Source organism: Lynx canadensis, chromosome D1 (genome assembly GCF_007474595.2).
Source record: "Lynx canadensis isolate LIC74 chromosome D1, mLynCan4.pri.v2, whole genome shotgun sequence".
NCBI classification, from domain to species: Eukaryota; Metazoa; Chordata; class Mammalia; order Carnivora; family Felidae; genus Lynx; species Lynx canadensis.
The window spans coordinates 87,847,285-87,874,948 of NC_044312.2; the positions used below are offsets into that span (position 1 = coordinate 87,847,285).

Genomic DNA, 27,664 nt, shown 5'->3' on the forward strand with positions numbered 1-27,664 from the left:
GAGGTATATGATTTAGAGCCTTCGTTGATCTGCATAATCCATTAAAATGTCACTTTTTTAATTGCAGAAGCTATTCCTCTGCAGCACACACCTGCTGCTGCTGCTGCTGCTGCTGCTGCTGCTGCTGCTGCTGCTGCTGGAATTTATAGCCAGGACACAGTGTGATTTGTGTTTGGAATGAACGTAGCCATCTCTGCCATCCCTGGCTGCCCTCAGTAATGTGGCTCTGACCCTTTACAGAAACTGGAAGTGAGTAGAAATGACTCCCCCCGCCAGGAAGTTCTGTTTCTTCACCTAGCACCTCTGAGGACTCACTTCTCTGCTTCAGAAATTGCTCTGCTGGTGCCATGTTTATACAGGGGAGAAATCTATGCGCAGCGTCAAATAAGAAGTAGCTTTGGAAATTGACTGTGTATAGCAGTCACAGTTGGACCACGAAACTGCGGAAGGAGCTTTCGTGAGTGTGTGTCATAGGGACTGGCTAGGATGGCATAGAGTGGCTTACTTCTAGAATCTGAGGACTGTGTGTCTCTAAAGTAACCAGATTTTAGGGACACTGATATTGGACTCAGGCTTCTGAGTTGTTCACCAGAAAGATAAGAGCTCTGAGAACGGGGGCAGGCAGCCGTGAAAGCAAAAGTGTGCTGATGCTGGAGAGGATGTGGACACAGCCAGAGAGGAGAACGAGTCTCAGATGCTTATGAAAATCATCTAAAGTGTGGGGGTGTGATGGCTCTGAGCTCCTGGTGGGCAAGAAATAAGCTGAAGTAAATGCTGTTCTTCGGAGTCAACTGTGGAGTGTGGATAAGCCTAGACCCCGGAGAGTCTGGCTCAATAAGTGTGAGATGGCTGTCCCCAGACGCTAAGCCAGATTCTGGGAACCACCAAGACAGGAAACAGACAGGAAAGTAAGTAGGAGTAGAATGATGCTGTGGAAAGAGCATGGGCTCCGGATTCATATGGACCAAGTTCAAGTCCCACTTAGGCAAATTACCACAGGAAACTCCATTTCTCTTACCCTCTTTACAAGTGTGCTTTCCTAGGCCTCAGAAACTGGAAAGCTAAAAATTACTTTTCCTTGGCTCTCATGCAGGTAGGGTTCCAGATATGAATTAGGGCCAGCCAGAGGTCTCCACCAGCATCAGAGGCCACACCTGTGCTACTGCGCTTTCTCCAGGAGAGCGAAGGCATTGCTCTGTTGGCTTCTTTTCTGTGGTATCCTGATTCTTTGGACATGTTCCTGGGAGCATAAGCCATTCCTTAAGCCATTATTATCCTTGGTAAACCCCTTCCTGCTTATATTGTTTCCTCTGCAATGGAAGTCTAACTGATACATGAGGATGATGACATCGTAGTCAAAGTGTTGTTGGGAGAAGTAATGAGATAACATATGTCAAATATCTGTAAGTAGCTGGCCCTCAGTAAAATTAAATTCTCTTCAGGAGGGAACAAAATCTCCCGACTTAAAGACATTTTAGGAGACTTTTGGAGGATTTGATCCTAATCAGGGGATCAGTCACGCAGTATTACTGAGCATCTGTATACGCTTCCATCTCAACTTTGAAATTCATGGTGAATCCACGCTATAGGGTCATTCGTGTCACAGAACCCAAAGCCTTGGCACCCAAGATGGATGACTGTAAAATCTAAGTCCCAAATATACACTGGTGTTGGGGTGTTCTGTAGAGACTGTAGGTGGAATCTCCTTGCACAGATAGCACATGTCAAGGACACAGTCTCTGGAGTCAACTGAACAAGTTCAAATGTCTTTCCCCCCTCTAGCTTATATTAGTAACTCTTAGCTGCTCTGCTTTCGGCTCTCTGAACTCAGATTTCCCACCTGTAAGATGGGGGTTTTAAGAGTATCTGCCTTAGTATCTTACCTGTGAGGATTGAGTGAATTAATGCATCTGAAAGACTTAGCCTAGGCAGGCACGGTGCCAGTATGTATATAATAAATGTTAGCTATTAGTAGGTTGAGAATGATCATTTATCTAGAGAGCTTCTTCTGAGTATGAAATTTGCCTCAGGTCTTTTTCACAAGGTAGTTAGCCATTTCTCCTGGATAATCTTGATAATTTACTGCTGTAGGTATAGGCCTATCTCAGAATATTCTGATTTTAATGCTGTAAATGATTAGGTAAAATTCAAGTGGCTAGATTGTTTAGTTGATTATATTATTGTGAGAAATCTTTATTAAAAGATGATCAGATTTAGGTTTAAAAATAGACAAGAAGTGTAGATATCATGGCATTTTTATCAGAGTGATTGAATGTTTAACAATTTAATGGAGCGGGGTAATAATCATGCTATAGTGGAATCATTATTTTTTATAATAAATGCAATTAGACACTTGAATTTGGCCAGCATTTTGTTAAAATATTTACCTTGCCATGCTGCAGTGGTAGTAATGATTAATAAATATTATAGCCATTTTTTTCAGACAATCTAGTTTATTTCTGCCTCATAACTATTCCAAAGAAAGGAGGTGCAAGGTGAGGAGGTGGTTTTGCTTTATGAAGCCATCCAGAAACCCAGGTTCTTTTCTCTCGCTGTTTAGCAATTTCCTAAGATGTGTGCCTTGTTTATAGAGTAGAAACTTGCTTACCAGTTACATATCTTATGTTCCAGCCCAGAGGAGGGGTATGCAAGAGTATAGGGACAGCATTTTCCTTGTAGGGAAGGAGCATTACTTTTGTTCACATTCCATTGGTGAGAACTTAGTCACATGGTCACACCTATCTGCAAAAGATAGCTAATCTTTTAAAAAATGTATTTATTCCAGTAAAATTAATATACAGTGTTATATTGGTTTCAGGTGTTCAATATAGTGATTCATCGATTCTATACATTACTCCATGCTCATCATGGTGAATGCACTCTTAATCCCCTTCACCCTTTTCACCCATTCCCCCACCATCTCCCCTCTGGTAGCCACCAGCTTGTTCTCTATATTTAAGAGTCTGGTTTTTTTGTTTGTGTCTTTTTTCCTTTGTTTGTTTGCTTTGTTTCTTAAATTCCACATATGAATAAAATCATATGGCATTTGTCTTTCTCTAATTTATTTCACTTAGCATCATATCCTCTAGATCCATCCATGCTGTTGCAAATGGCAAGATTTCATTCTTTTTTATGGCTGAGTAATATTCCACTGTGTGTGTGTGTGTGTGTGTGTGTGTGTGTGTGTGTGTGTGTGTGTATCTATCTCATATCTTCTTTATCTACTCTGTAATAGGCTCTATTCTAAACCCTTTTAATGCCTTGTCTCCTTACATCAACTATGCAAGGAAGGTAGTTCATAGGTAAGAAAACTGAGGCACAGAGAGAGGTAAAGTGACTTGCCCAAGGTCACCCAGCAAGTAAGTGTAGAACTGGGGTTTTCATCTGGGTCTGTCAGATTCCGGGGCTCATGTTCATACCCACTGAGACTGAAGACAGAAAGGAAAGCTAAAAGAACATTGCACAGAGTAGAGACACCTGAGCATGTGTCCTTCGTCTGTGTCACACATTGGCTCTGGCCCCCTTCCTGCAGTGTTCCATTGATGATGTGGTGCAGTTGACCTCAGGACATGAGGGACAGAGGACATCAGCAGTGCCTTCTCCCAGGCACTCCCCACACAGTGGTCAGAATTGTCAGCCAAGAAGCTTTTCTTTTAGTTTCTAGATTTATAATAAAATCTTATCAAGCATCTTCAAGAAAAAGCGAGTTTCAGGTATTATGAGGTATTTGGGACTATACTGAACTGTTCACAAATAGGCTACAAAAATGAGTAAAATGCAAATAAATCAAGTATCTTCCAACTCAACAGAAGATCCTTTGGTGGAGAAGTGGAATCTTATACTGTTTTTCCTCACAGAGGTGGGGATGGGGGTGGTGTGCAATTGTGTATAAAGTTTGGATGGATGGTCAAGTCTCTGGTTGCTAGATACAGGCTGAATCAGAGATGGGAATTTTATTGAAAGTTACATTTTATTTGCAGAGGGCACATCCCAGAAGAGAGAGTACATCTGGGCTTGATGAAACAGGAATCATCAGATCAAGGGCTGCCCAATTTCCTAATCTGTCTCTGCCCTTCTGTCCCCCTTTCTTTGCCCCACACATTCTCTCATTTATGCTTCTTTCTGTCCTCTCCTTTATGTTTCTCTGGGTTCCTGGTATTTGCTCTGGTACAAATAGCCAACTTGAAAGGGAAGCATGGAGCCCAGTGTCCCCCACACAACTAACTGAAATCTTCTGTGGTCCAGAGACAGCTGACCGCAGTGAGGCCAGAAGTGATTGACCTTCCCCGGGGCAGGTGCTCATGCTTGGGCCAGTTGGCAATAGGGGATGGTAGTGAACCAACTTAATGTTTTCAGGAGTGGGTATTTTGTAGAGAAGGGACTGTGTGCTGGATAGACGTTCTAACGGTGTCTTCCACCGCTGCACAAAATGGCCATTTGTTGGTCATTTACCTTGTACAAGACCCTCTACTGTCTGAAAATGGAAATAAAGACTGTCCCAACTATTCCATTTAATTTATTCATATCCTAGTCTGAGACATCTGGACAGACAGGTGTCCAAGGAGGTAAATAACAAAGGAAGCTACAGCTCTCTTTGCGCCAGTGACAAGGGCATCTTTCTTAGATAGTGGAGTTGTGTTGCAGTGTGAGCTACCCAACTGTTCCTCACTGTTCCAGATATCTCTTTCGAGGCATCTGGTTTACTGGAAGGTTGACAACCTGGAAAATACCAGAGGTTTATCTCCATAGAGGTTAAACATTAAACATGGTTTTGGAGGAAGCTGGAGAAAGAACAAACTCAGCAAAACTAGAGTGATATTTTATGCGAAATCACTGAAAAAAATCTGAAACTGAAAAATTGAGTCTGGAGAATTCGTTTCCCAGAATGTGTGGTGGAAGCCACTGATGATCACCCCTTGCAAACCATGTTATTTTTACAGGTCACCCTTGACAATGCTGGCCTTGGTGACATCTCCAGAGGGTTTTCCCTCAGTGTTCTCATTTTCTGTGCCAAATATGGAGGACTTCACCGAAAACCCAATCCCTACAAAAGTGAGCTGTCTTCTAGGGAAATTGATTTCTCTTGATTTCCTATCAGTTTGCTTCGATACAAGGAGCCTATGGAGTAATCTTTCAATAAGCTTTGCCTGAGCACTTGCTGGTGCTTTATTTAATCACAGTTTTATGAACTCTTTGTACACCACCAGCCAATTTTACAGTCCCAGAATCTTGCTCAGGAGACAGACACTGATTTTGCCTGCAGTTGATTTCAAAGGCTTTACCATCTGGGATTTTTAGTAACATGTGAATAGCAAATGGATGCCGTGTTTTCAGGATTTTGTAGCCCAAACTCTAGGGTGGTCGTGCAGGAAATGCCTAGTAATAAATAAATAACACAAATTTGTTTCACATTTGTTTATGGAGCTAATGATCAACATAGATTTTAATAGCTGATACCTTGTTTAATTTGATTTGTTGCCTGAATGCCTAAGTTAGTAGATAGGAGGCAGTATGTTATTGCAAAGGTTACTGTATTAATTTGGATTTCCTGAGAACATTTGACCCCTAATAAGAAACGCTTTCTTATCTTTCCCTCTCCCACAGCAGTGTTACTATGTTCAGAAAATGGAAACCAAACAAGGTTTAATTGACTTAATCAGGGGCTATATTTGCTTGCAAGGAGCACAATGCACCTGAACCAGCTGAAGCCAAAAAGGCTTATATTTTGAAAAGCATGTAAGGGTATCTTATGGAACCCAGTGGTTTGGAGTATATGGCTGAGTTCGCCTAAAATGTGGAACTGGGGGTGCATGGGTGGCTCGGTTGGTTGAGCATCGACTCTTGATTTCGGCTCAGGTCATGATCTCATGGTTTGTGAGATCAAGCCCTGCATTGGGCTCTGCACTAGCAGCACAGAGCCTGCTTGGGATTCTCTCTCTCCCTCTCTCTCTGTCACAAAATAAATAAACATTTAATAAATAAAATGTGGAACTGGAGCAACTAATCTAACTTCTCTTTTTAAGGTCACACTTTCAGGTCATTGCATTTTTCCATTCTTCTCTCTTACCAAATCAGCATTCTTTGTTTGGGCATATGTGTGCACCAAACATGGCTTCCTGTTTTCTATCACTTCCCTAGTCAAAGGCCCAATATGGAGTGACACGGTCTCCAGGTCCCAGTTTTAAATTCTTGGGAAAAAGTTCAAGGAGAACAGCTCAGACCAGTTATCCATTCCTGTCAAGCATCTGTGGCCAGGAAACCATGGTCATGTGATTACCAGTCTGCTCAGCTGGGGCTATGAGAGCTGATGCTCAGGGATAGAGGGGAGTAGATGATACAAAATGGGACTGTCAGGTGGGTGGTAAGGAGAAAATCATCAGTATCTTTGATTTGCCAGGTGTGAAAACAGCTTATTTGCATACCACTTGCAGCCTGGAGATGACATCTGTTTCCTGGCCCATCTCTATTAATCCTGCTGACTTTTTTTTCTGCTTTTCACTTTGTCTCTGAATCATTCTTTCACCTGCTCCCTTTCCTTCTCCTCATTTCATTTTCTCTCCTCTCTCAGCTGATGCTTTAAAAAGTAACATGATACATCTGATGGTGGAAGAAGCACTGTCGGAATCCAAGACCAGTCTGTCATTCAGACTTGCCCAGTGCTAGACCTTGGGCAAGTCACTTAGTCGCCTTTGGCCCTGGTTTCATTTTCTGAAAATGAATGGAGCTAGGCTAGATGCTGAGAGAAACCTTAGGGATCACCTTTTCCTGGATGCTAAAGATCTTTCTACTCCTAATGTCGTTCCACAAGCCTGGCACCCATGGCAGACGTTATTAATTGATTCCACCATGCTTCCCTGCTGATCCAGGACTGTGTTTAGAATCCTCCACAACAGTCCGGGCAGCCACTGCAATCACTTGGAGGCAACCCACCTGTGAGATGTAACTAATTAGCCATCTCTAAGCAAGAACTGGAGGCCAGATAGCTACCGTCTTTTCTTCCTCTAACTTTCCTTAGAGAGATGGGATATGCGAAGCCATTGTTCCTGATTCCCTGGAATTTTGAAGGGAAAAATAAATAAATGCCCTCTTCTGCCCTTTTCTTCCCAATTATTCATTCTTTTACAAAAACTGTTTGCTTTCTAACCTCTATCCAATCCAGCTTTTAATTTCTCCTGTGGCTGAAGAATCGACAGTTCTTTCAGCAAAGATGAATCAGCCATGTTTGTCTGGGAGCCTCAGAATTAGACTGGCTCACTTTGCAACTGTGTGGTGGCAGGCAACAGTGAGAGTTATTTTACTTTTTGAAAATATGTTTTCTGCAGTTATATTTGGACTGGAAAAAAGATCCTTGCAGTCTCAGCTCAAATGATATTCAATGTTCCTAATTGCTATTACCCTCAAATATGATAGTGAGTGAGGTCACATCTTCAGTTTACATTTCTCATCTATATTTACAAATGACACAGCTTTGGAACATCTGCTCTGCCTACAGAGCACTCATTTTTGCAGATGATGCAGCTGTAATGGCTGGTGGCACAATTGTTTCCTCGACGACAATGCTAGGAAACATCTCTTCCTTTCTGCCTTTCCTGCTGGATGCTGTTTTTTAAGTTGCCTTCTGGAGTTCATTTCTCCAGGAGACATGGGCCTAAACTTCTAATGCAGAATTTTTTTTTTTTTCTGCCGAAAGGCTTCTTCCTGATAGTTACTGAAGGCAGTCTCCCTGTGGCAGGGCCACCTTATATAACAGCTCTGTAGGTGGAAAAGCTACAGGTCTAGAACTAAAGGAGACAAATGTAAAACCTTTGCAAAGATGACACCTGGGATAAAATCTGTATCTCTAATGCATAGGCACCCAGTGCTGGCTTTCTAGTCAAAATAATCCTTGGTGTTGGTAGAGAACATGGCCATCCCATTTTATTCCTCCTTGGAAAAGGGTAGTGCTCTAGATGAATGAGGAAGAGTGGGGGTATGGTTCATACAGAGTGCATTTAAATGCTTTCCTCTTGTTGTTATTTATTTCCATATTAAAATATGATAATAAAGGGACGCCTGGGTGACTCAGTCGGTTAAACATTTGACTTTTGGTTTCAGCTCAGGTCATGATCTCATGGTTCATGAGTTCAAGCCCTGCATTGGGCTCTGTACTGACAGTGTGGAGCCTGCTTGGCATTCTCTCTCTCCCTCTCTCTGCCCCTCCCCCATTTGCACTGTCTCTCTCTAAATAAATAAACAAACTTTAAAAATTAAAAAAAATACAATATAGGGGCGCCTGGGTGGCGCAGTCGGTTAAGCGTCCGACTTCAGCCAGGTCACGATCTCGCGGTCCGGGAGTTCGAGCCCCGCGTCAGGCTCTGGGCTGATGGCTCGGAGCCTGGAGCCTGTTTCCGATTCTGTGTCTCCCTCTCTCTCTGCCCCTCCCCCGTTCATGCTCTGTCTCTCTCTGTCCCAAAAATAAATAAAAACGTTGAAAAAAAATTAAAAAAAATACAATATAATAAAAGTGAGGACTTACATACTTTCATTTCTGGAGCTAACTGTCCATTTGCAGGAAATGTAGAGGACAGAGGAGCATGTTGAATTGCATCATGAGCATGCATTGGCCCAGTCCAGACTATGGAAACTCCATAGCTTATTCATCAGATATGTTTTAAGGAAACAAAAGGAATGGAGGGGACAATTTGGAGATTAAAAGACACTTAAAAGACATGGTGGCTAAAGGATTAATCTATGACAAGGGGGATAAAACTATTTAAAAATGATTTCTTGGCTTAAGCCAAACCATAATTAATGGGATCTTATAGATGACTTGATTTTGCCCTTATGTGTTACAGAGAAGGAACATGGAGCCCATGCAGGCAAAGCGATTTATTTCATGTCTAAAAGGGAGCAGGTGAGAGAACCGTGGTCAGAATCCAGATCTCCTGGCTCATGTGTGAGGCTTCAACTACTTCCCCTGAGTATGATCTTTATCATACATTAATTTTATCTTGAGTTCACTGACATAGATAAAATCACAGTAGAGTTGACTACATATTGGAGATTCTTTGTGTTAATCTGCTCTGTTAATTGCTTTTCAAGCAGATTGGCTCTGGCTTTGTCCTGTGTATAATGGCTGTAAGCCCAGGAGCTGTTATATTCTCTGACTTATGGATTCACAGAATAAAGTTAGTCTTTTGCTTTTTACTTGCTTTGACATTATGAAGTTAGTTTTATTGTTCAGCACTATTAAAATGCTCTAGAGTTGCAATTAAAGCTATAAAATAATCTTTACCTTGGTTATTAAATTTCATTTTTCCCCAATAGTTCTGGCACTGATTTAAGTTACTTATTTTCACATGTGTAGCACTTTTTCTTGGAGAATTCATTCTTTTTTTTTTTTTTTTAATTTTTTTTTCAACGTTTATTTATTTTTGGGACAGAGAGAGACAGAGCATGAACGGGGGAGGGGCAGAGAGAGAGGGAGACACAGAATCGGAAACAGGCTCCAGGCTCTGAGCCATCAGCCCAGAGCCTGACGCGGGGCTCGAACTCACGCACCGCGAGATCGTGACCTGGCTGAAGTCGGACGCTTAACCGACTGCGCCACCCAGGCGCCCCAGGAGAATTCATTCTTAAATAGACTAGATGTTTTGAAAAGGGGAACTGTTTGGTGTAGGTTGGCATGAAAAATAACCAGTTAAATTCTCAAATTTCTGAATAAAGACATGTATATCACTACCATACAAGCAATTTGGCCAACAAATTCACTTTACTAAAATACATTTTGGGTTAAATTATTCAATATTTCAATCCAGTTTGAGAGAAAATAGATTTTAATGAAGGCTATATAATATGCTATATTTTACAGTGACATGTTTGTCATAGATTATTTGTACTTTTGAAAAGAACCAGGATTTGAGGCTCAATTACAAGTAATTAACAATCCAACCAATGTGCCACAAGAAACACTTAATTTCTCTTGATATTTGTTAAGAAGTTAACAATACATGCCACTAGTTCACTGGTAATGGTTCTAACAATTATTTACTGTGAAAATAATAGCATTAACAATTCAGGGTGGAAGACAGAATTGAATGTTATTTATCTTGAGGGTAATAATGCATGTTTTTAACTTCAAGAAGCTGTACATTTATAATTATACTGGAGCAAGAGGTGTGGAAAATCACAAGCTAGATAAACTCGACTTCAAGAAAGCTGTTCTTTCTTTAGGGACCATCAGAGAAGGAGAGAGGTTTCCATCGCTTAAAATATCATTTCATTCTCAGTTTTCCCTTGGTCATCCAGACGAGCCCCTCCCAACTCTTAGTGTCACAGTGTTTTGTGGAGACTGCTGCTCCAAGTCAGGCCCTCCTCTCATTTCCTTCCTCCCTCCCCAACTCCATCAGTGATGAGTGGAAAATGCCTTCCTTGTACTCACCTGTGAAAGGAAACTTCGGGTCTCCTTCAAAAAAGGTTGATCATTGATATTCAGATTTGGAGAGCTCACGGACTAATAAAATGAAGAATTTTGGAAGCCCAATTTAGATTCGCAAACTTTTAATCTTGTCAACTGTGGGCATCGCTACACCATGCTGCCATTAGCATTTAGAAAAGCAAGGAAATGTTGACACCAAAAATGGAGGATTGTCCATTAGACCCAGAAAAGCAATTGATGAAAATACACATACATGCACACAATTATAGTTATATTTCTTGCTTTGTCTTGGTTAGGTGAAAACTGCATTAGATTGGAGTGTGGACGAGCATTGGAAACCTTGTGTTGAGTGATTTAAAAAACATGACATCTTTAAAAGGTGGACCTTTTCAAGTTTGTTAAACAATGTTAAACATCTTGGGTAGGGGCCTCACCTTATGTCCTCCCCTATGTTGAGGCAGGATACATTTGTGATTAAGGACATCAACCCTGAATCCAGAATGCCTAAATGTGTATGATATTATATATCGCGTAAGAGATTTATTATGAGGATTTGGCTCATGTGATTATGGGGGCTGAGAAGTTCCACCATCTGCAGGGGCCAAGCTAGAGACCCAGCAAAGCCCATGCTGTAATTCCAGCCAAAACTGAAGATTTAAGAACCAGGGAAATCGGTGGAGTAAATCCCAGTCCAAGGGCAGAAGAATTATCCTTACACAAATTAGCAGGAGGGGAGCAAATCCTCCCTTAAAACAGAACTCTGATTTTTGTTCTGTTCGGGCCCACCCACACTGGGAAGGGCCACTGACTTTACTGAGTGCATCACTGCAAATGCCAATTTCATCTAGAAACAGCCTCACAGACCCACACAGAAATGATGTTTAATCTGGCTACCCCATGGCCCAACAAATTGGCACATACAATTAACTATCACCTGTATCTTCCTGATAGTAGCATTGTGAGGATGAAATGGGTTTATATTTGTAAGCAGATAGGAAAGTAGTAGACTACGGGGAACATTCAGTAAGCGTTAGTGTCTGGCACACGGTAGGTACTCAAATTAATTGAATGAGTGTAGGAAGGATAAGTTTCATGTCTATGGTAGGATGCTTTTACTGTGGTCTCTTGTCTTTCAAGTACAGGCAGTTAGGCAGACACACATGGCATCTCCCTCTGACTCCCACCAAATGGTGTACAGTCTGTCCTAGGCTCCTCTATCCAGATTCCTGTGGAGACTGCGCTGAGTAGGCTCTCCCAGGTGGGGAGAGCACCAGCATTCTGGGCCCCTCTTTTGGGCACTCCTACTTCTGGCCAGACATCTCAAGACTCTGTTGCTAGTTACAGATTGTCCTCGTGACTAGAAGGATAAAGGAAAATCCATTGCCAGTGCTGAAAATTGTGTCTAATGATTTTTATTATTATTAGATAAACCAAGGCATTGGGAGATAGAAATGGAAATTTTGTCAATGGAATAGATTTAAGCTTAACATAAATAGATCTTACTACTTTATACCAAATGAGAGAAAACGTGGTCTTATCTAAATTATAGAATTTTTTAAAATAAATGCTATCTTGATATGAGCATCTATGTAAACACTAAAGCAAATAAACTGCTAATGAAAATTATTTGCTATGAACATACTGGCTATCTTTTTGAGTTTTGGTGCTTCTAAAAAGTTTGCAAATCATTTACTCAGAATAAGTATTTCTCTTTTTTTCCTTCTTTTCTTTCTTTCTTTCTTTCTTTCTTTCTTTCTTTCTTTCTTTCTTTCTTTCTTTCTTTCTTTCTCTTTCTTTCACCTTAAAGGCAATTAGTTTTTCAGTCCTAAAAGAGTTGGCTGATAATTTCTTTTTCTAAGCATCTGAATTAACAAATCCTGAAGTAGTGATATTCATTATTAATGAGGTTAGACTTCTATAGTAAAACTAATGCCTGACCCAGGCATCAATGAACATGAATTAAGGATTAATAATAATATTTTTTATTAATATGGGGAGCATATTCTGCTTCTTGGCCCCCACACAGATTTTGCAGATTTTTGGTGTTTAGTTGTAAGAAGGACATCAGTATCCATGAAGCATCACACAACCTTCCCATTTTTCTTATGTCTCCATTTAGTGGGGAAACAACCAAGTTATTGATGTTATCATTTTACCTAAATTAACTTAATGCCCCAAGAAGGCACTAGAGCCAGTCAGTATAATGATGGTCCTTTCCGTTTGTTATACAGAACTTTACAGATTTCCTAGTGCTCACCCTTATGCTATCCCAAGCGATGAATGTCAGTAGAGGAGGTCATGAATAAGTCTGCTAAAATACACCGTGAAAGGAGCCTACAAGAGCAGAATCTGCCAGCTATTTAATTTCAAAGAACATGTTTTCAGATTCCATGATGGATTTAGTCCACTTACCAGTTCTTTGGTTTTTCTGTATCTGAAATTGCTCAAGGGCAATGACTTTAAACTCTGAAATGATCTTCCTTTAAAATCCCCTCAAGGTGTTCAGAGCAGTGGCTCCTTGGGATATTAGCTAGTATCATGCAAAAAAGAAACAGAACAAAGAGTTCCACAGTCAATTAGTTTGGGGATTTTCTAGATTATACATAACTTTTGTTTATCCTAAGACTTTTGGAGACTTTATGTACTTGTTTGCATGGTGACTCCCTGGTAAGAGGTTTCCTAAGCTATTTCGAATATAAAACCATTTTCCCCCCAGATTGTCTCATGGAACCAATATTGATGGGAACAGTTGTTGGGACATGGTGCCTTTGCTTATTCTTGGTTTTAGAGACTGTCAGGTTGTGTGGATGTCTCTAATACAGGGTTATTTTCTTTTCAATCTAACAAAATACTCTGTGAGATGCAAAATGAATGGGAAGGTCTCTGCCTGTCATGAACAACATTGTAGATGATACAAGAATGGGACTGCAATTTAAAAACATTTAAGAGTACAGAGTTTGGCCTATGATCATACCATTTGGACTTTAAATGTGATGCAAAGTCTTAACCTTCTCTTTTTGTGTCCGTGTATGTTTTGTGCAGGCACTTATGTGTTTTGTTGACTGTCACAGACTTTATAAATTTTTAATTTATTAATTGATAGTTTATGCATTAAATGATTTATTATTATATATACACGTACATAATTTTTATAGAATTGCACAAATATGATCCTGGAATATACATGGGTTTCTCCTTTTTATCGCAGCCTTTCCCTCCCCTAGCACACATTTTTAGTGTGCTGCCTACATTCACTTACATATTTTGATGATTAGTTATTTACTTAATATATCTTTATTTGATTTTGATATTAAAACAGTACTGGTTTCATAAAATATATTGGAAACATTTTCATATATTTAAAAGGCCCAAATTAGTTTGCTGAAGTTAGCATTGCCTTGTTTTTTTTTTAAGTTAAGTAGAACTCAGCTGAATATATCTGGTCCTGGTGCCGTTTTCAATAGTCCTCCTTTTTCCTATGTTAACTTGTTTAGGTTTCTCATTTCTGGATTGATTTTGATTACAAAGGTTATTCATTTATGTATGTGTATTTATTATGAGAAGATATGTTTACATGAGAAGAGAAGCTCTGTCTCTGCCTTCTCTCAGCAGTTCAGCCATAGCTGTAGTTAGATTTGTGTGTCTGATTTGTAAGGAATCCTAATGGGAAAGTGTTCACTTTGCCACTATGCCAAGTAAGTCATTTCCAAAACCACATGATTGCTTGTGGAAGTAAGCAGACTTCGGGGGAGAAATCTAATGCAGAAACTCGGTAAGTCTTACGAATGCTAAGAAAGCCAGGTGGATTAACCAGGTAGTGGGGAATTATAGTTGGAGACAAAGGACTCACTGTAAGAAATGTGAACTAGTACTGAGAAGTTAGAATAAGTTTACCACAAATTGGGGGTATAATATACTGTTATCATAGTTTAGAAAAAAAACATGACTCTGAAATCTCTTAGTCAGATTTTGTGTTCCTTGCTGACAATCATGATAAGTAACATATATTTTACCAGGATGTGTTCCAAATATTTTCCATGGGTTAATGCTATTAGGGCTCAAGACAACCTGTGAGACAGAGATTGATACTGTCCACATTGTGAAATGGAGAAACTGGCACAGAGAGGTCTGTAACTTGCCTAAGTTAACACAGCTGGAGCAAGGCAGGGGGGCTGTGAACCCAGATCTCACAGCCTTCACTGGAACACTTGACCTCCTTCCCAGTAAGGATTACAGCTTGTTAGTCTTTATAAGGGAGTGACTATCCAAGAAAGGATTTGGAGGCATAAATGGCTAAGTGATTGAGCAAATAAGGGAGATAATTGGCTAGAATTTTAAGCAGAAAGGGAAAAGTACTCTAAAAGAGCTAAAAATGGAGAGTTGTAGGAACAATGACATCTTAACTATGGGACTGTCACTTAGAAGTGGTTTACATTTACACTTTTCAACATGGCATGAAGCCCAGTAATATGCCTTTTGCCCAAATTTCTAAGCCCCTATTACTGCTTTTCATTTAGTTCATACTTTCCTACATCTTTAGTTTTTCTTGCCTGATGGATTAAAATGGTCTCAACTCTCCTCAGGGCCGTTAGAATGAAATAGTAAAAAAATAGGAAGGTTTGGCAAAGTTGACTGATAGGATTGTCCTGTTTTGGAGGATCAGTTATTGGTGGTTAATTGCGTTTTCTATAGTTGAGCTTAGGCCGACTAGGGGGTGAGGCTTTTAAACTTATAAGTGACCCCATCAGAAGGATCGAAGGAGCAGGAGAGGAGAGACACTCCAAGTCCCATTGATTTATTTCTGATTCAGATGGTTTTAGATGTGTGTGGTGATCTTATCCATAAGAGGAGGTCATTGTGTCTGTCCCACCTGCCACACAAGGTTGGTGATGACAGAATTGGAAGGGGGTGAGGCTATTATTTATAAAACTGAAAAGGTATGAATAACCTGTATCTTAATAGTTGGAGGGCAGTTAAACAAATTATAATACCATGTCTTAGTGGGAACAATTTTCAGCCTTATCCAGTATGAAAAAATGCTTTAAAACAATGTTAAAAGACCAGAGGTGCAAAAAAAAAAGTTGGATGTGAAGTACAACCACAGGTCTGAAAAGCACATAAACCAAAGCTCTTCCAAGTATGAAACCTGAAAGAACTATTCACCACAGTGTGAATTGTGGTTTCCTTGATGTGGCGGGACATGCATGGGGAGGTGGCTGAGGCACACATGGGATTCTTTTCCTTCAACTTTTCCATCTTTTCCAAATTTTCTGTACTGATTACACAAAGTGAGGTTTTAGAAAATGAAAGAGCAAATGTATTATGATGGGGGGAATCAGTTTTATTTTTAAATCTGTTTCACAAAAGATTCGAAAGCAATAAACTTTTTTTTTTTTTAAGAAAATAGCTGTGAAACAGCTTTGAAAGTTAAAAAGCTTCTGTTGAGGCAGTAAACAGAACCTTCTATTTGCTGGCATCACTTCAAGGAGTGGCAATTTGATTCTGTTTAACTGGCATATTGAAAAAGCCCCAGGAGAAATCACATTAGGAAGAATGTCCTAAGCACCAGACTTCAGAAGTGTGGATTTGAGGTGGATGCTTCAACATGGAAATGATGCTTGGTTCATCTCTTTTGACCTTCTGGGAATCGAGGTCTCAGTGATTTAGAGCTGTGCTCAGTAATGTCTGCTGAAGCAGCACCAAAGAGAGACTCATCGTCAAACTTACAGGGGCAATGACCATGTGGGCTCCCGTCTGCTGGGGTCCCTCTAGGAGTATGTAGCCCATCCTGGACCTGGAGATGGAGGAGCAGAGAGCCTTGGATCTGAAATCAGAGGAGTTGAGTCATACTCAGCCATGGGGTAACTCTCCGTGTTACCTTGGGCAAGCCGGCATTTAACCTCCCTGGGCAATGGTTTGCTCACCTGCAAAATGGGGATGATGACCTTTATCCTCTACCTCACAGATACTGTGAGGAACAAGGTGGGATGAGGGAATGAAAAGATGATGTAAACTGTAAGGGGTTCCACAGATGTGTGGGATTGTGGCAGTATGTGATCAGCAAGACATTTCTGAGTTTTGACTAGCATTCGGGGCCTCTGAGGAAGCCTCTGAGTGCATCCATGCACCCTGGGCTGAACAAGTATTGACAATGACAGCAATACCAATATTGACAACGACAGCAATACCAATAATAGTACTGTGTGCCAGGCACTGTTCTAAAGACTTTACACGTATCACATTTTAACACCTAAAACAATTTCATGGTAATGTAGGTACCTTGACATAGGTACCGTAATAGTCCCCATTTTACAAATGAGGGAGAGGCACAATAAGGTTAAGTAGCTTGTCCAGGGTCACACAGCTAGCAAATGGAGCAGTAGGATTTGAATCCAAGCCATCTGACTCTGAGGCCTAATAGAAAGCTGCAGGTATTTCTCTCTGAAATATAAAGAGGAAGGGTTTGGGATACTTACTGATGTTTATTAGCTGGTTGTCTTAGTTTCTTCTATTCAAGAGCTGCTGTTGATCAGGTTTGCTTTTCGTTGAGTGTTGCAATTAAGAAAATGGGCTGGCAGGCAGTGAGCAGGACAGAGTGGATGGCTTCATGACCCTGGTTGGAAATGGGTCATGCTTATAGCTAGGCCACCTGTGGGAAGGCTTCCTTCTCAGTGTCTCCAGCAGTCAAAGGAAGGAAGTGCTGAATGGAAAAAGACTGATTATGACTGTGTTACAGGAGTAGTTTGAGGAAACTAGGAAGCGATTCAGGGCCGCATTGGGAGGCCCTTTGAATTTGACTGGAGAATATTTCTTTATATAAATATAAATATAGAGAACGTGCAGGAAGGTCAGAGAGAGGGAGAGAGAGAATCCCAAGTAGGCTCTTCATAGTCAGTGCAGAGCCTGAAGTGGGGCTTGATCCCACGAAGTGTGAGATCGTGACCTGAGCCAAAACTAAGAGTCAGATGCTTAACCAGCTGAGCCACCCAGGTGCCCCTGTGCCAATTATTATTCAGTCTGATATTCTTACAGGAATGACTGTTTGCTTTCCTGAAGCTTTGAAAACCATGCTTTTATCTAAGCATGGCACAAACCAACCTAGTTTAAAATGTGTGTGTCAATTGTCTATGGAATGGGGTTCATGTCTCCTTGGGAAGGGAAGAAATGACTCATTTTAACTTTTCATTATTTTGAGGGTCTTTAGCTTGCTTTCACTTATTTCCAACTTAAATCCATCTCTGTTCCCCATCTATCTTCAGCCAGAGCCTCCTTAAATCTCTTATCATTTAAGCTACTTCCCTTTAAATTTCTTTAGGTTACTAGTCCCTTGGTGGGATACACTATCCAAAGAGAAGGTAATTGTTGGCTTGTCCCTAGAACGAGTGATATTTGGGGGCACCTGGATGGCTCAGTCGGTTGAGTGTCTGACTTCGGCTCAGGTCATGATCTCACGGTTCATGGGTTCAAGCCCTATGTCGGGCTCTTTGCTAACAGCTCAGAGCCTGGAGCCTGCTTTGGATTCTGTGTCTCCCTCTCTCTCTGCCCCTCCCCCACTCATGCTTTCTCTCTCTCAAAAATAAAAATAAGCATTAAAAAATGAAAAAAGAAGAATGAGTGATGCTTAGGATATTCACAAAGGATAGCTATTCAGGAGCTTGTGCAGGGAAACACCACTATCTTTCATCTCCCTCTCTTGTATGTGGGATATATGATTGCTTTTTGTGCATTTTTTTGAAGATCATTACCGTATTTGTCAGCAAAGAATAGTTCATATCATTCTAAGTAGAAAAAGTTAACAGTTTTGGAATACAGAGAGGGGTGGATTGGAAGTTAGTAGGATTTCACTGAGAAAAAAAAGAATTCAGTAATTTGATTGGAAGGTGCCTTCTTTTTTTTTTTTCCTTAAAAAATTGGGTTTAAACAGAAGAGTCCAACCTGTTTCATAGCAACATTCCACTGTGTCTGCTGCTATTTGCTGATGTGGCTTTGTTTCTACTCTTGCAAAGCCCAGTATTCTCTTCAAATAACTTCCTCTGAGTCCCAAGTACTATGTTTGAATTTTTATTTCACAGCTTCTCTGTGAAATTCCAAACAAACATACTGACTTGGGCTTCTTTTTTACTGTCTTGATGGTACCCTCTCACCATGCTTTCTGCTATTCTTTAGTCATGGTACCTCATGCTGCATCTCTTCTTATATGCCCATTCCACAGCCCCCTACTCTCTACCTCGGTTAGTTTTTTATTTCTATATAACAGATTACCACAAACTTCCTGGCTCAAAACAACATGAATTTGTTATTTCCCATTTCCCATGGGCACAGCTTCTTTGGATCCTCTACACAAGGTCTTATAAGTCTGCCATTGTGGTATCAGCGGGGCTGTGTTCTCATCTGGAGGCTTGACTGGAGAATGATCTACTTTCAAGTTCACTCAGGTTGCTGGCAGAATTAATTTCCTTGTGGCTTCCATCTGGAAGGCCCTGGCTTCTTGGTGGCCATCAGTGGGAGGCCATCCTCAGCTCCAAAAGGCTGCTCAGAGTTCCTGGAGACTGCCTGCAGTTCTAGAAGCTACCCACAATCCTTTGCCGCATGGGTTTTCCCAGTATGACCTCTTAATTCATCAGGCCATCAAGGACAGCAAGTCTGCCAGCAAGACCGAGTCTTAGATTATATAAACACAAGTGGGTATCCCATCACCTTTGCCATATTATATTGGTTAGATGTAACTCACAGGCTCTGCTCTGCTCATACTCAAGATGAGTTACACAAAGGCATGACCACCAAGAGACAGGGATCATGGGAATACTGTAGAGTGTGTCCAACACACTCTTATATCTAACCTATATCAAACTTCTACTTCACTGCCTTTTTTAAAATTTGGTTTTGCCCTACTTCTCCTAATTTACTTTTCCCTTCTTAATAAATCTACCTCTCATTTGCCCCTCAAAATTTTCTCTTCCCTTTCCATTCCTTCCTGAGACAACATTAATTAATACAGACATATTTTATTTATTAGCATAGACATAATTTTAAAATCTTGTGTATAAAGCAAAAGCAACTTTCATTGAAATAAAGAGTGCTTAACTGTGTTTTGGCTTCTGAATACTTAGCTAATTAAAGCTGTAGAGATTCACTTCCCAGGAATGAGGGACACAATCCTGTATTGTTTCAGTTATTATTGCTGCACAGCAAACCACCCCTAGCTTCATGTTGTAAAATAACAACCATTTTGTAATGCTCGTGGTTTCAGGAATCCAGACAGAGCAAACTGAGGATGTCTTGTCTCTGTTCATGATTCCTGGGGACTCAGTAGGGAAGACTGAAACAGGGTGACTCAAGTGTTTAGGGACTAGAATTATCTGGAGGCTTCTTCATTCACATGTCTTGTGCCTGGGCAGGGATGACTGGGAAGCTTAGCTCACCTAAGACTATTGACTGGAGTACTTACACATGGCCTTTCCATGTGGTTTTGGGCTGTTCACAGAGTGGTGACTGGTTCTAGGAGGGAGAGTGAGGGAGCATATGGAGAGCAAGCCTTCCAAGAGGCCAAGTGAAAGCTGCCTGGCCTTTTGTGATGGTAGCCTTGGAAGTCATATGGCAATGCTTCTGCCTTGGTTGAACAGTCTCAAGCCCACTCAGCTTCAGGTGGGGACATAGACCTCACCTCTCAATGGGAGGCATATAGGAGAATTTGCAGCCATTAAAAAAACACATATACAGGGGCACCTGGGTGGCTCAGTCTGTTAAGCGTCTGACTTTGGCTCAGGTCATGATCTCACAGTTCGTGGGTTCAAGCCCTGTGTCGGGCTCTGTGCTGGCAGCTCAGAACCTGGAACCTGCTTTGGTTTCTGTGTCTCCCTCCCTTTCTGCCCCTCCCCAACTTATCCTCTATCTCTCTGTCAAGAATAAATACTAAAAAATAAAAAGAGTAAATGCTTTAAAAAAAACACATATGTAAACACAAACATATTTAAAGGACTACATTATCCTGAACTATGAGAATTGAAAGGGATCATAGAGGATGGTCTATTTCAGTCTTCCACTATGGCTCAACTCCTTTTTACAACTGTCCAGTCACCCCATGCCTACACTACTTCGAGGAGTTTTCTTCTGGTCTCTGTTGTCATCTGTTCCCACCCCTTTCCAGTCTGTTCTATTCTTTATTCTGTAGCCAGAATGCTTGTTCTGAAACACAGATTTGCTCCTGTACATCATCCACCCTCACCTCCCCACCTCACCCCACTCTACTACAAACCAGATTTTCTAACTTCAGCTCCCCTGGGCTCGTTTGTTTCTGTCAAATGTTCTGGCTAACGTTTTTAGCCAATAATGGAGAAAACTGTAGAAGTACCTGTTCTTTCTTTTTTTATTTTTAACTTAAAATATGACTTAAGGGTGCTTAGCCATCTCTGGGGTCATCAGCACCATCAGTACTGCAGAACCATGGAAAAGGGGATCAGAGCATCATCAAGCAGGATGTTGTTTCTCTTCCCTAGCATGATATTTCCGGCTTTCTGATCAGTTGTGTCCTTGCCTTCTTTCCTGTGAAGCTCACCATCTTGTGCCCTCTTTCCTTGCCTTTCTGCCTGCAGGTTCACACAGGAAATGTGGGTGCTAATAGTCTGCTTTCTCTGTAGGTGCTTGTAGTGACACTGGGTCTTGTAAGGTATCTCTAGTTCTAGGGTGAATGTGAGTAGTTTTACTTTCAGAAAGAAAGATGCCACTGCTGCCATCCTTCCCAAACACAAGCAACCTCGTTATTCTGCTGGAGATGACTTAGGGTCCTGAACACACATTTGCATCAAGATTCACGGTCCTTTCATTTTGCCTTTTGGGTTCTCTGATGAGGTTTATTTTGGTGTCATTGGCCTTGGCAGGTAGTTACATTCATTTTTTATTTTCTAGATTGTGAGTTTCCCAGTCCAGCCCTCATTGGTGGTACAGAAAAAAAGATTTAAGATACACAGGTGTCTTCGGCATCTTTGCTTAGGTATCATGTCATCAGAGACTGTGGCTCTCAGCCCAGCCCTGTAGGTTAGCTGTAGTATTTGCATATGTGTCATTACTTAACCTTATTGTCTAAATATGTTTAACGAGTCTTCTGTGCTGGGGTGGAAGCTCTGTGAGATCCCAGTGGTGCCTGTCTTGCCCACCCCTTCTCTCCACAACCTACCACAGCAGGCACTAGATGATCATCTGATGCCTGACTGTGTGGTATTTTGTTTGACAGGAACAGACAATCTGCAGATAACAGTCAGCCCAACCTCGGAGTCATTTCCTCATGGGAAATTGTTACCGATTTCACCAACATGGCCTTTCTCAGAAGTCCCGTCTTCCTCGGCAGTGGCCAGAATCAAGAATGTGCTGGCACCCTCCCCTGACAACACTAGCGTGCTGCAGTTTGCCCGAACGCCTCCGCCCAAGACACACCGCAGAGCCAGGGCTCACGGGGACTTCTCTTCTTCCCTTTACCAAGGAAGTGGACATAGCGCCTCCCTTGAGCCTTCCAAGGATTCCACCGAGTCTCTCGTCCCACCAAGACCTCAAGGGGGAAAAGACGCAGCCTCCGTGTCAGGTTTGCCTCACACCAGCATGCTCCCCTCATTGTCCACTATCCCATCTCAGCCAGTCGGGGTAGGGACTCCTTCCATTTCACCACAACATTCCCCAAGACCAGACATTCTTTCGTTTCTCCCTCCACATCCATCCTCTTCATTGGCTCCTGACTCACCTCATTCCATCATCTTTTCCAAGCCAGCCGAACGACCCACCAAAGTGCCTTTGTTTCCCCAAACAGCTCCAACTGGCTCCTTTTCAAGTGAGAGCATAGCTAATTCCCCACACCCATTTGCTGGGGAAATGAACCACACTCTGTCCAAAAATGCCCAGGATTTGATAGGCATCCCTCATCTAGGTCTTTTTGGATACTCAACAATGCGGCATCCTGAGCTGCCCCCCACAGAGGGTCCTCACACAGCAGGCTCCCCCACACCTGAGTTTTTGAGCTCTGTGGCAGAACTGTCCCATCTGTCTCCTCCACCCCTAGTGCCTGGAAGTCTTCTTCAGCTTCCAGATGGAACTCCCTCATGGTCAGTGTTGGAAGTGGCTTCAAGTCGTACATCCACACAGCCGGTTGAAGCTGAGGTGGCTGAAGGAGTGCATGGTGGGGTGTCTTTGCCAATTTCTAAGAGTGTGGTGGCCGCAGCAGTGACCCAGGAGGCTGTGTCTTCACTTTTACAGACTGCAGAATCAGTGGCAGTGGAAACAACCAGCAGAAAGATAGCCCTTGCTACCGCAAATGACACCGCTAACCCACTGCATTTGTCAGGGGCTCCAGAGAATTCTGAAGGGCTCCTCCTTGTAGCAGAACACACATCGTCCTCTTTGGTGCCTTCTCCTCTGCCTCTCACCACAGCCCGCAGAGGGCAAGCCATCCTTTCTGGGACATCCAACAGCACAGGAGCAGACTTTCCTTCTGCACCCACCTTTCTCCAGTTGGCACAGAACCATGCCTCTCCTTCCACCATGCCCAAAATGCCAACTCCTCAAAAAGAGGGCAGCGGTGGATCCCCTCCGACAGCGGCTACAGACTTCCCCTTCTCCAGCAAATTTCCCAATCTTCTTTCCACAACCTGGGCATTTCCCCTGCAGAAAGAAGATAGCGTGACAGCTGTTTTAAAGAAAAACGAAAAGGCAAATTTGACAGTTGATCTCCAGATCCTTCCAAGTAAAGAGATTCCAGGTCATCACACTGTAAATGGGTTCACCTCTGATTCTAGCCTGGATCATATTTCATCTTTTTTCATCACAACTCTAAGAACAAACCTCCTTCCTTCAGAATTACCTCTACCTTCCATCCCCTCTCCACAAAGCACCCAGACTATGTCCCCATCCCCTAGCTTGTCTGACATCAAGCCAGAGACTTATGCAGCTGTGATGGACCATTCTCAGTTGCCAGTTTCAACTTCCCAACAGGTGACAGCATTTCCCTCATCCACTGAGGTCTATGATTTCTCAACAACGAGACATGTGAAAAAGCCAGCAACCACAGATGTTTTCTGGAGTTCTCTTTCAGCAGAAACCGGATCTCTCTCCACAGAGCCGATGATATCTGGCTTGCTGCAGCAAACAAATTATTATTTAAATGGGCACACAATTAACTCCACCAGTTGGGAAACTCATTCAGCTTCAGCTACTCCTCCCAGTGGTTCAACTTCAGCTGCCAGTACAATAAGATCTTCAGATTTCAGAGAAACTGCTGGGCATTTAGTGACTGCAGAAGGCTCTAACATTCAGCGTCCAGTCCTTGGTATAAGCACCAACCAACCTATTCAACAGTCAGAGGTCACCATGGTTGGAAACCATACAGACTTCTTGTCAATAACCAATAACAACTATTCCAGAGATTTGCAAACAGCTGAGATTGAAGATTACCCATCCACAAGCCAACATGCTGTGTCTCATCCCCATCTACAGCTGCCTGCGCATTCAACACATGCTCTTTCACCAGCTTCTCCAAGTCTGACTTCCACAGCTACCTTGCAGGAAATACTTTCAGATAAAACGGATTCAGTTCTCCCAATTTCCGGTGACATCTACCCATCTCCTTTGATAAGTGTTTCCACACCATTCCAGAGTATCTTGAGATACCATTCTACTGCTGAATCTCCTCCTCTATCGACCAGGGCCCCATCCACAGTGCTGCTGGCTTCTCAGCACCCTGAGAAATGGACAGGTGCAGCCACTCATGCAGGTAGTTTGTTTCCCCGTACTCCCAAAATTGGTATGACTGTTTCTGTGGACAAGCATCTTCAAGTTCAACACAGATACCCAGTTTTGCTTAGAAGGAGCAGACACACACTATTGGGATGATGAATGAGTTAGCAGCCCCAGATAGTTGTGCCCTTAATCCTCTGCTGACTTGATTCTTTTGAAAGTACAGTCTCCAGCTTACAATGGTTTGACTTACCATTTTTCAACTTTATAATGGTGCAAAAGCATTCGGTAAAAATCATACTTTGAATTTTGAATTTGGATCTTTTCCCAGGCTAACAATAAGTGGTACAATCCTCTCTGGTGTCGATGGGCAGGGCAGTGAGTCAGACCTCCCAGTGAGCCACGAGATCATGGTCAACAATGATACGATTACAACCATCCTACACCCATACAACTATTCTGTCTTTTAGCACAGTATTCAATAAATTACCCAAGTGAGTCAACACTTTATTATAAAATAGGCTTGTGTTAGGTGATTTTCCCCAACTGTAGGCTAAAGTAAGTGTTGTGAGCATGGTTAAGGTGGGCTGGGCTAAGCTAGGATGTTTGGGAGGTTAAGTATATTATGTGCATTTTTGATTTATGATATTTTCAACTTATGATGGGTTTATTGAGACATAATCCCATTGTAAGGTGAGGAAAATCTGTATTAAGAACTTAAATGTCCTTATTACCAACCACAGATTTCTTTCCACACCACCCTTCCCCCCACCAATCACAGGTTTCTGTCAGTGGCATTCTCATTATGGGTAATTGACTTAATGAACCTGAGCTGTTTTGCCTAAATCCCAGAGCAGAGACTTTTCACCTCAGCAAACTCATATGTTATATCCATTCATCACCACACCAAGTGACATGTGTACTGTGGGCCAATGACAGACTTTGTTTTTTCTCTTTGCAGTAGACCCCTCGGTGTCGTCCAAGGCGGAACCAACAGCAGCATCAGCAGCTACGTTGTTACTGGGGAAATCAAGTCCACCGGCGCTGTCTGCAGCCCTGGTTGCCAAGGGCACTGGCAGCAGGGCTTCGGCCATGGCCTCGGGATTAGTCAAGAGCAGTTGGACCACTGCCCTAGCTAAAAATGTCACAAACAACGCAGCACCTGGCCCAAGGACGACACCGGGGGCAGTGCCTCCGGCCTTCTCATTCACACCAACCTACATGTTTTCAAGAACGGCACACACCGGGAGTGCTCACACAGCCATGCAAGGGACCACGGGCGCCGCCTCTGGCCTGTTGTCCACAACACACCTCCCCAGGAAACCACAAGCCATGCACACAGGCCTCCCAAACCCCACCAACCCAGACATGCCGAAGGCATCCACCACACGCCCACTGACAATCACAGCAGCCTTGACATCCGTTACTGCCCCAGTAAGGGCCACCCGGTTGCCACCTTTGCCGGCAGAAAATATAGATGCTGCGTCGACTGCCATGGTCACAACCGGCAAAATGGCATCCAACCTGGAGTGTCAAATGTCCAGTAAGCTCCTGGTGAAGACAGGTAAGAGTCCACTGTCCTGATTTTATTTGAAAGCGGCAAGCACGTGCTGGTCTCAGAGATGTAGCAGAATTCTTTGATTTCTTCGAGATCGGTGGTTCTCAACCAGGGACAGTTGGCTCCTTCTCCCCCCAGAAGACATTTGGCCATGTCTGGAGACATTTTTGGGTGTTTACAACCTGGAGGGTAGGGAGGGTGCTACTGGCATGTAATGAGGCAGAGACCAGGATGCTGCTAAAAACCCTACAGCACACTGGATGGTCCTATAGCAAAGAATAATCCAGCCCCAAATGTCACAGTGATGAGGCCGAGAACCCTGATCCTTCTCAAGTGGCAGAGGAGAGGGGGAGCTTTAGGTGATACAGATTCTAGGCCTGGGATCAGTCCTGATATCAGAGGCCCCAGGGAAACTGGTTCTGCCAGCAAGTCTGAGAAAACAAACCTGTAGCAATTTTTGCCTGTAGAGCAAATCAGTAATGTCTCACATGAATGAATGAAATGATTAGTAAAATATCAAATCTTGGAAGCACTACAGAATTCAGAGAGGCTTTTGTGATGTATTCTCTCAGTCGGCAGATAGTAAAAGTACAGCCACACGGTGTGGGTGCCCAGGATTTCTTTTGATGTTGAAAAAGAGGCCTTGAAAAAGTTGGGTGGTATATGCTTTCTCTTTAGCCCCCACCGCCCAGTTGCAGCAAAGCAGGCCAGGAAGGCACAGGGTGCTTTTAATAGTGTGGTAGTGTTTGCTATAAAAAGCATTAGACACAGTATTTGAAAGAGCATGCCAGTGCTGAATGCTCGCATCCCGCCTTCCTCTTCACCCTACAAAGGATTAAATGAAATTATATCTGGAGACATACCCTATTTGAAAGTGGGAAATTGTGAAACTAGGCATAGCACAAAGTACAGTATCTCTTTCTATTTCTCCAGAAATTATACCATCTGGTTTTCCACTTCCCCTTCACTGAGAGGCAGGCAACCCCAACTACCTAGATGCAGAAGTCTGGAACGTTCTCCCCCCTCCTTCATCACCATCCCTTTCACCCCACCTGGTCAACCACCGGTGCCCTCAGTCTTACCTCCTTGAATCCCCCTTCCTCCTCCCCAACTGCCTCTTCCCTAGTTGACACTGTCGTCATCACTCAATTTCTGCAACAACAACCAAATTTATCTCTCTGCCTTAGACTATCCCCCCCTCCAATCTGTTCTTTAGTTTGCAGCCAATGGAACTTTCTAAAATATATGCCTTGGCTGAAAACCCTTCACTTCCCATCACCCTCAGGACCAAGCCTAAACAGGTATCCTGAGGCTTCACTTCTCATCCCTGTGTCTTTGCACTTGGTCTTTTCTCTGCTGGGAGTGTGTGTGTGTGTTTTGGGGGTGGGGAGGGAGGGTGGTCCCTCTCCCCCGGGCCTAGCATACTTCCCTTATCCTTCAGGACTCAGTGGGAGCATCAGGAAACCTTACCTGATCCCCACCCCCTTGCCCAAATCTGAGCTGGATCCTCCTCCTGGGGCTTCCAATGGCATTGTAGGCTTCCCTTCAAATAGCACCTGTCACATTCAGTCACAGGTGCCTACCTTCCACCCCAGCGCTCCATCCCCGTCTCTGTCCCACTTATGAGGCGGGGACTGTATCTTCCTGATTCAGGGGTGTTTTCGGCCGTAGGACCCAGCTCAGGGCCTGCCCTTAAGCAGGCTATCAGGGAACACTGTTACAGGAGTTTTCTTGCATGCAGACGCATCAAGGACCAGGTACTGCAGAACCTAATTTTCAAAGTCAGAGTCAGCGTTAGTCAGACATGAAGTGCAGCCAGGCTGTTAGCTCTCCCCACTAGGGTCAGACAAGTACTAGGTCCTTCCTTCTTTGGACTTGAATGGGACCAACACAACTATTACCCCGGCCCACTGCTCTCATTGGTTGGACCTGTGCTCACCAGCTTTACTCAGAACTTGCAGGAGGTAGAGGGT

The 27,664-nt window shown here is 42.7% G+C and overlaps 1 protein-coding gene across 1 annotated transcript in view; it reads left to right on the forward strand.

The window, feature by feature from the left end:
• Nucleotides 1-22,009: 22,009 nt before the first annotated feature.
• Nucleotides 22,010-27,664, forward strand: part of KIAA1549L (KIAA1549 like) — a 118,660-nt gene continuing 113,005 nt past the window's right edge. Inside the window, exons 1-2 of the mRNA XM_030333177.1 lie at nucleotides 22,010-24,170; nucleotides 25,095-25,697. Coding sequence (XP_030189037.1) covers nucleotides 22,010-24,170; nucleotides 25,095-25,697 — 2,764 coding nt within the window. The remainder of the gene's footprint in view (nucleotides 24,171-25,094; nucleotides 25,698-27,664) is intronic.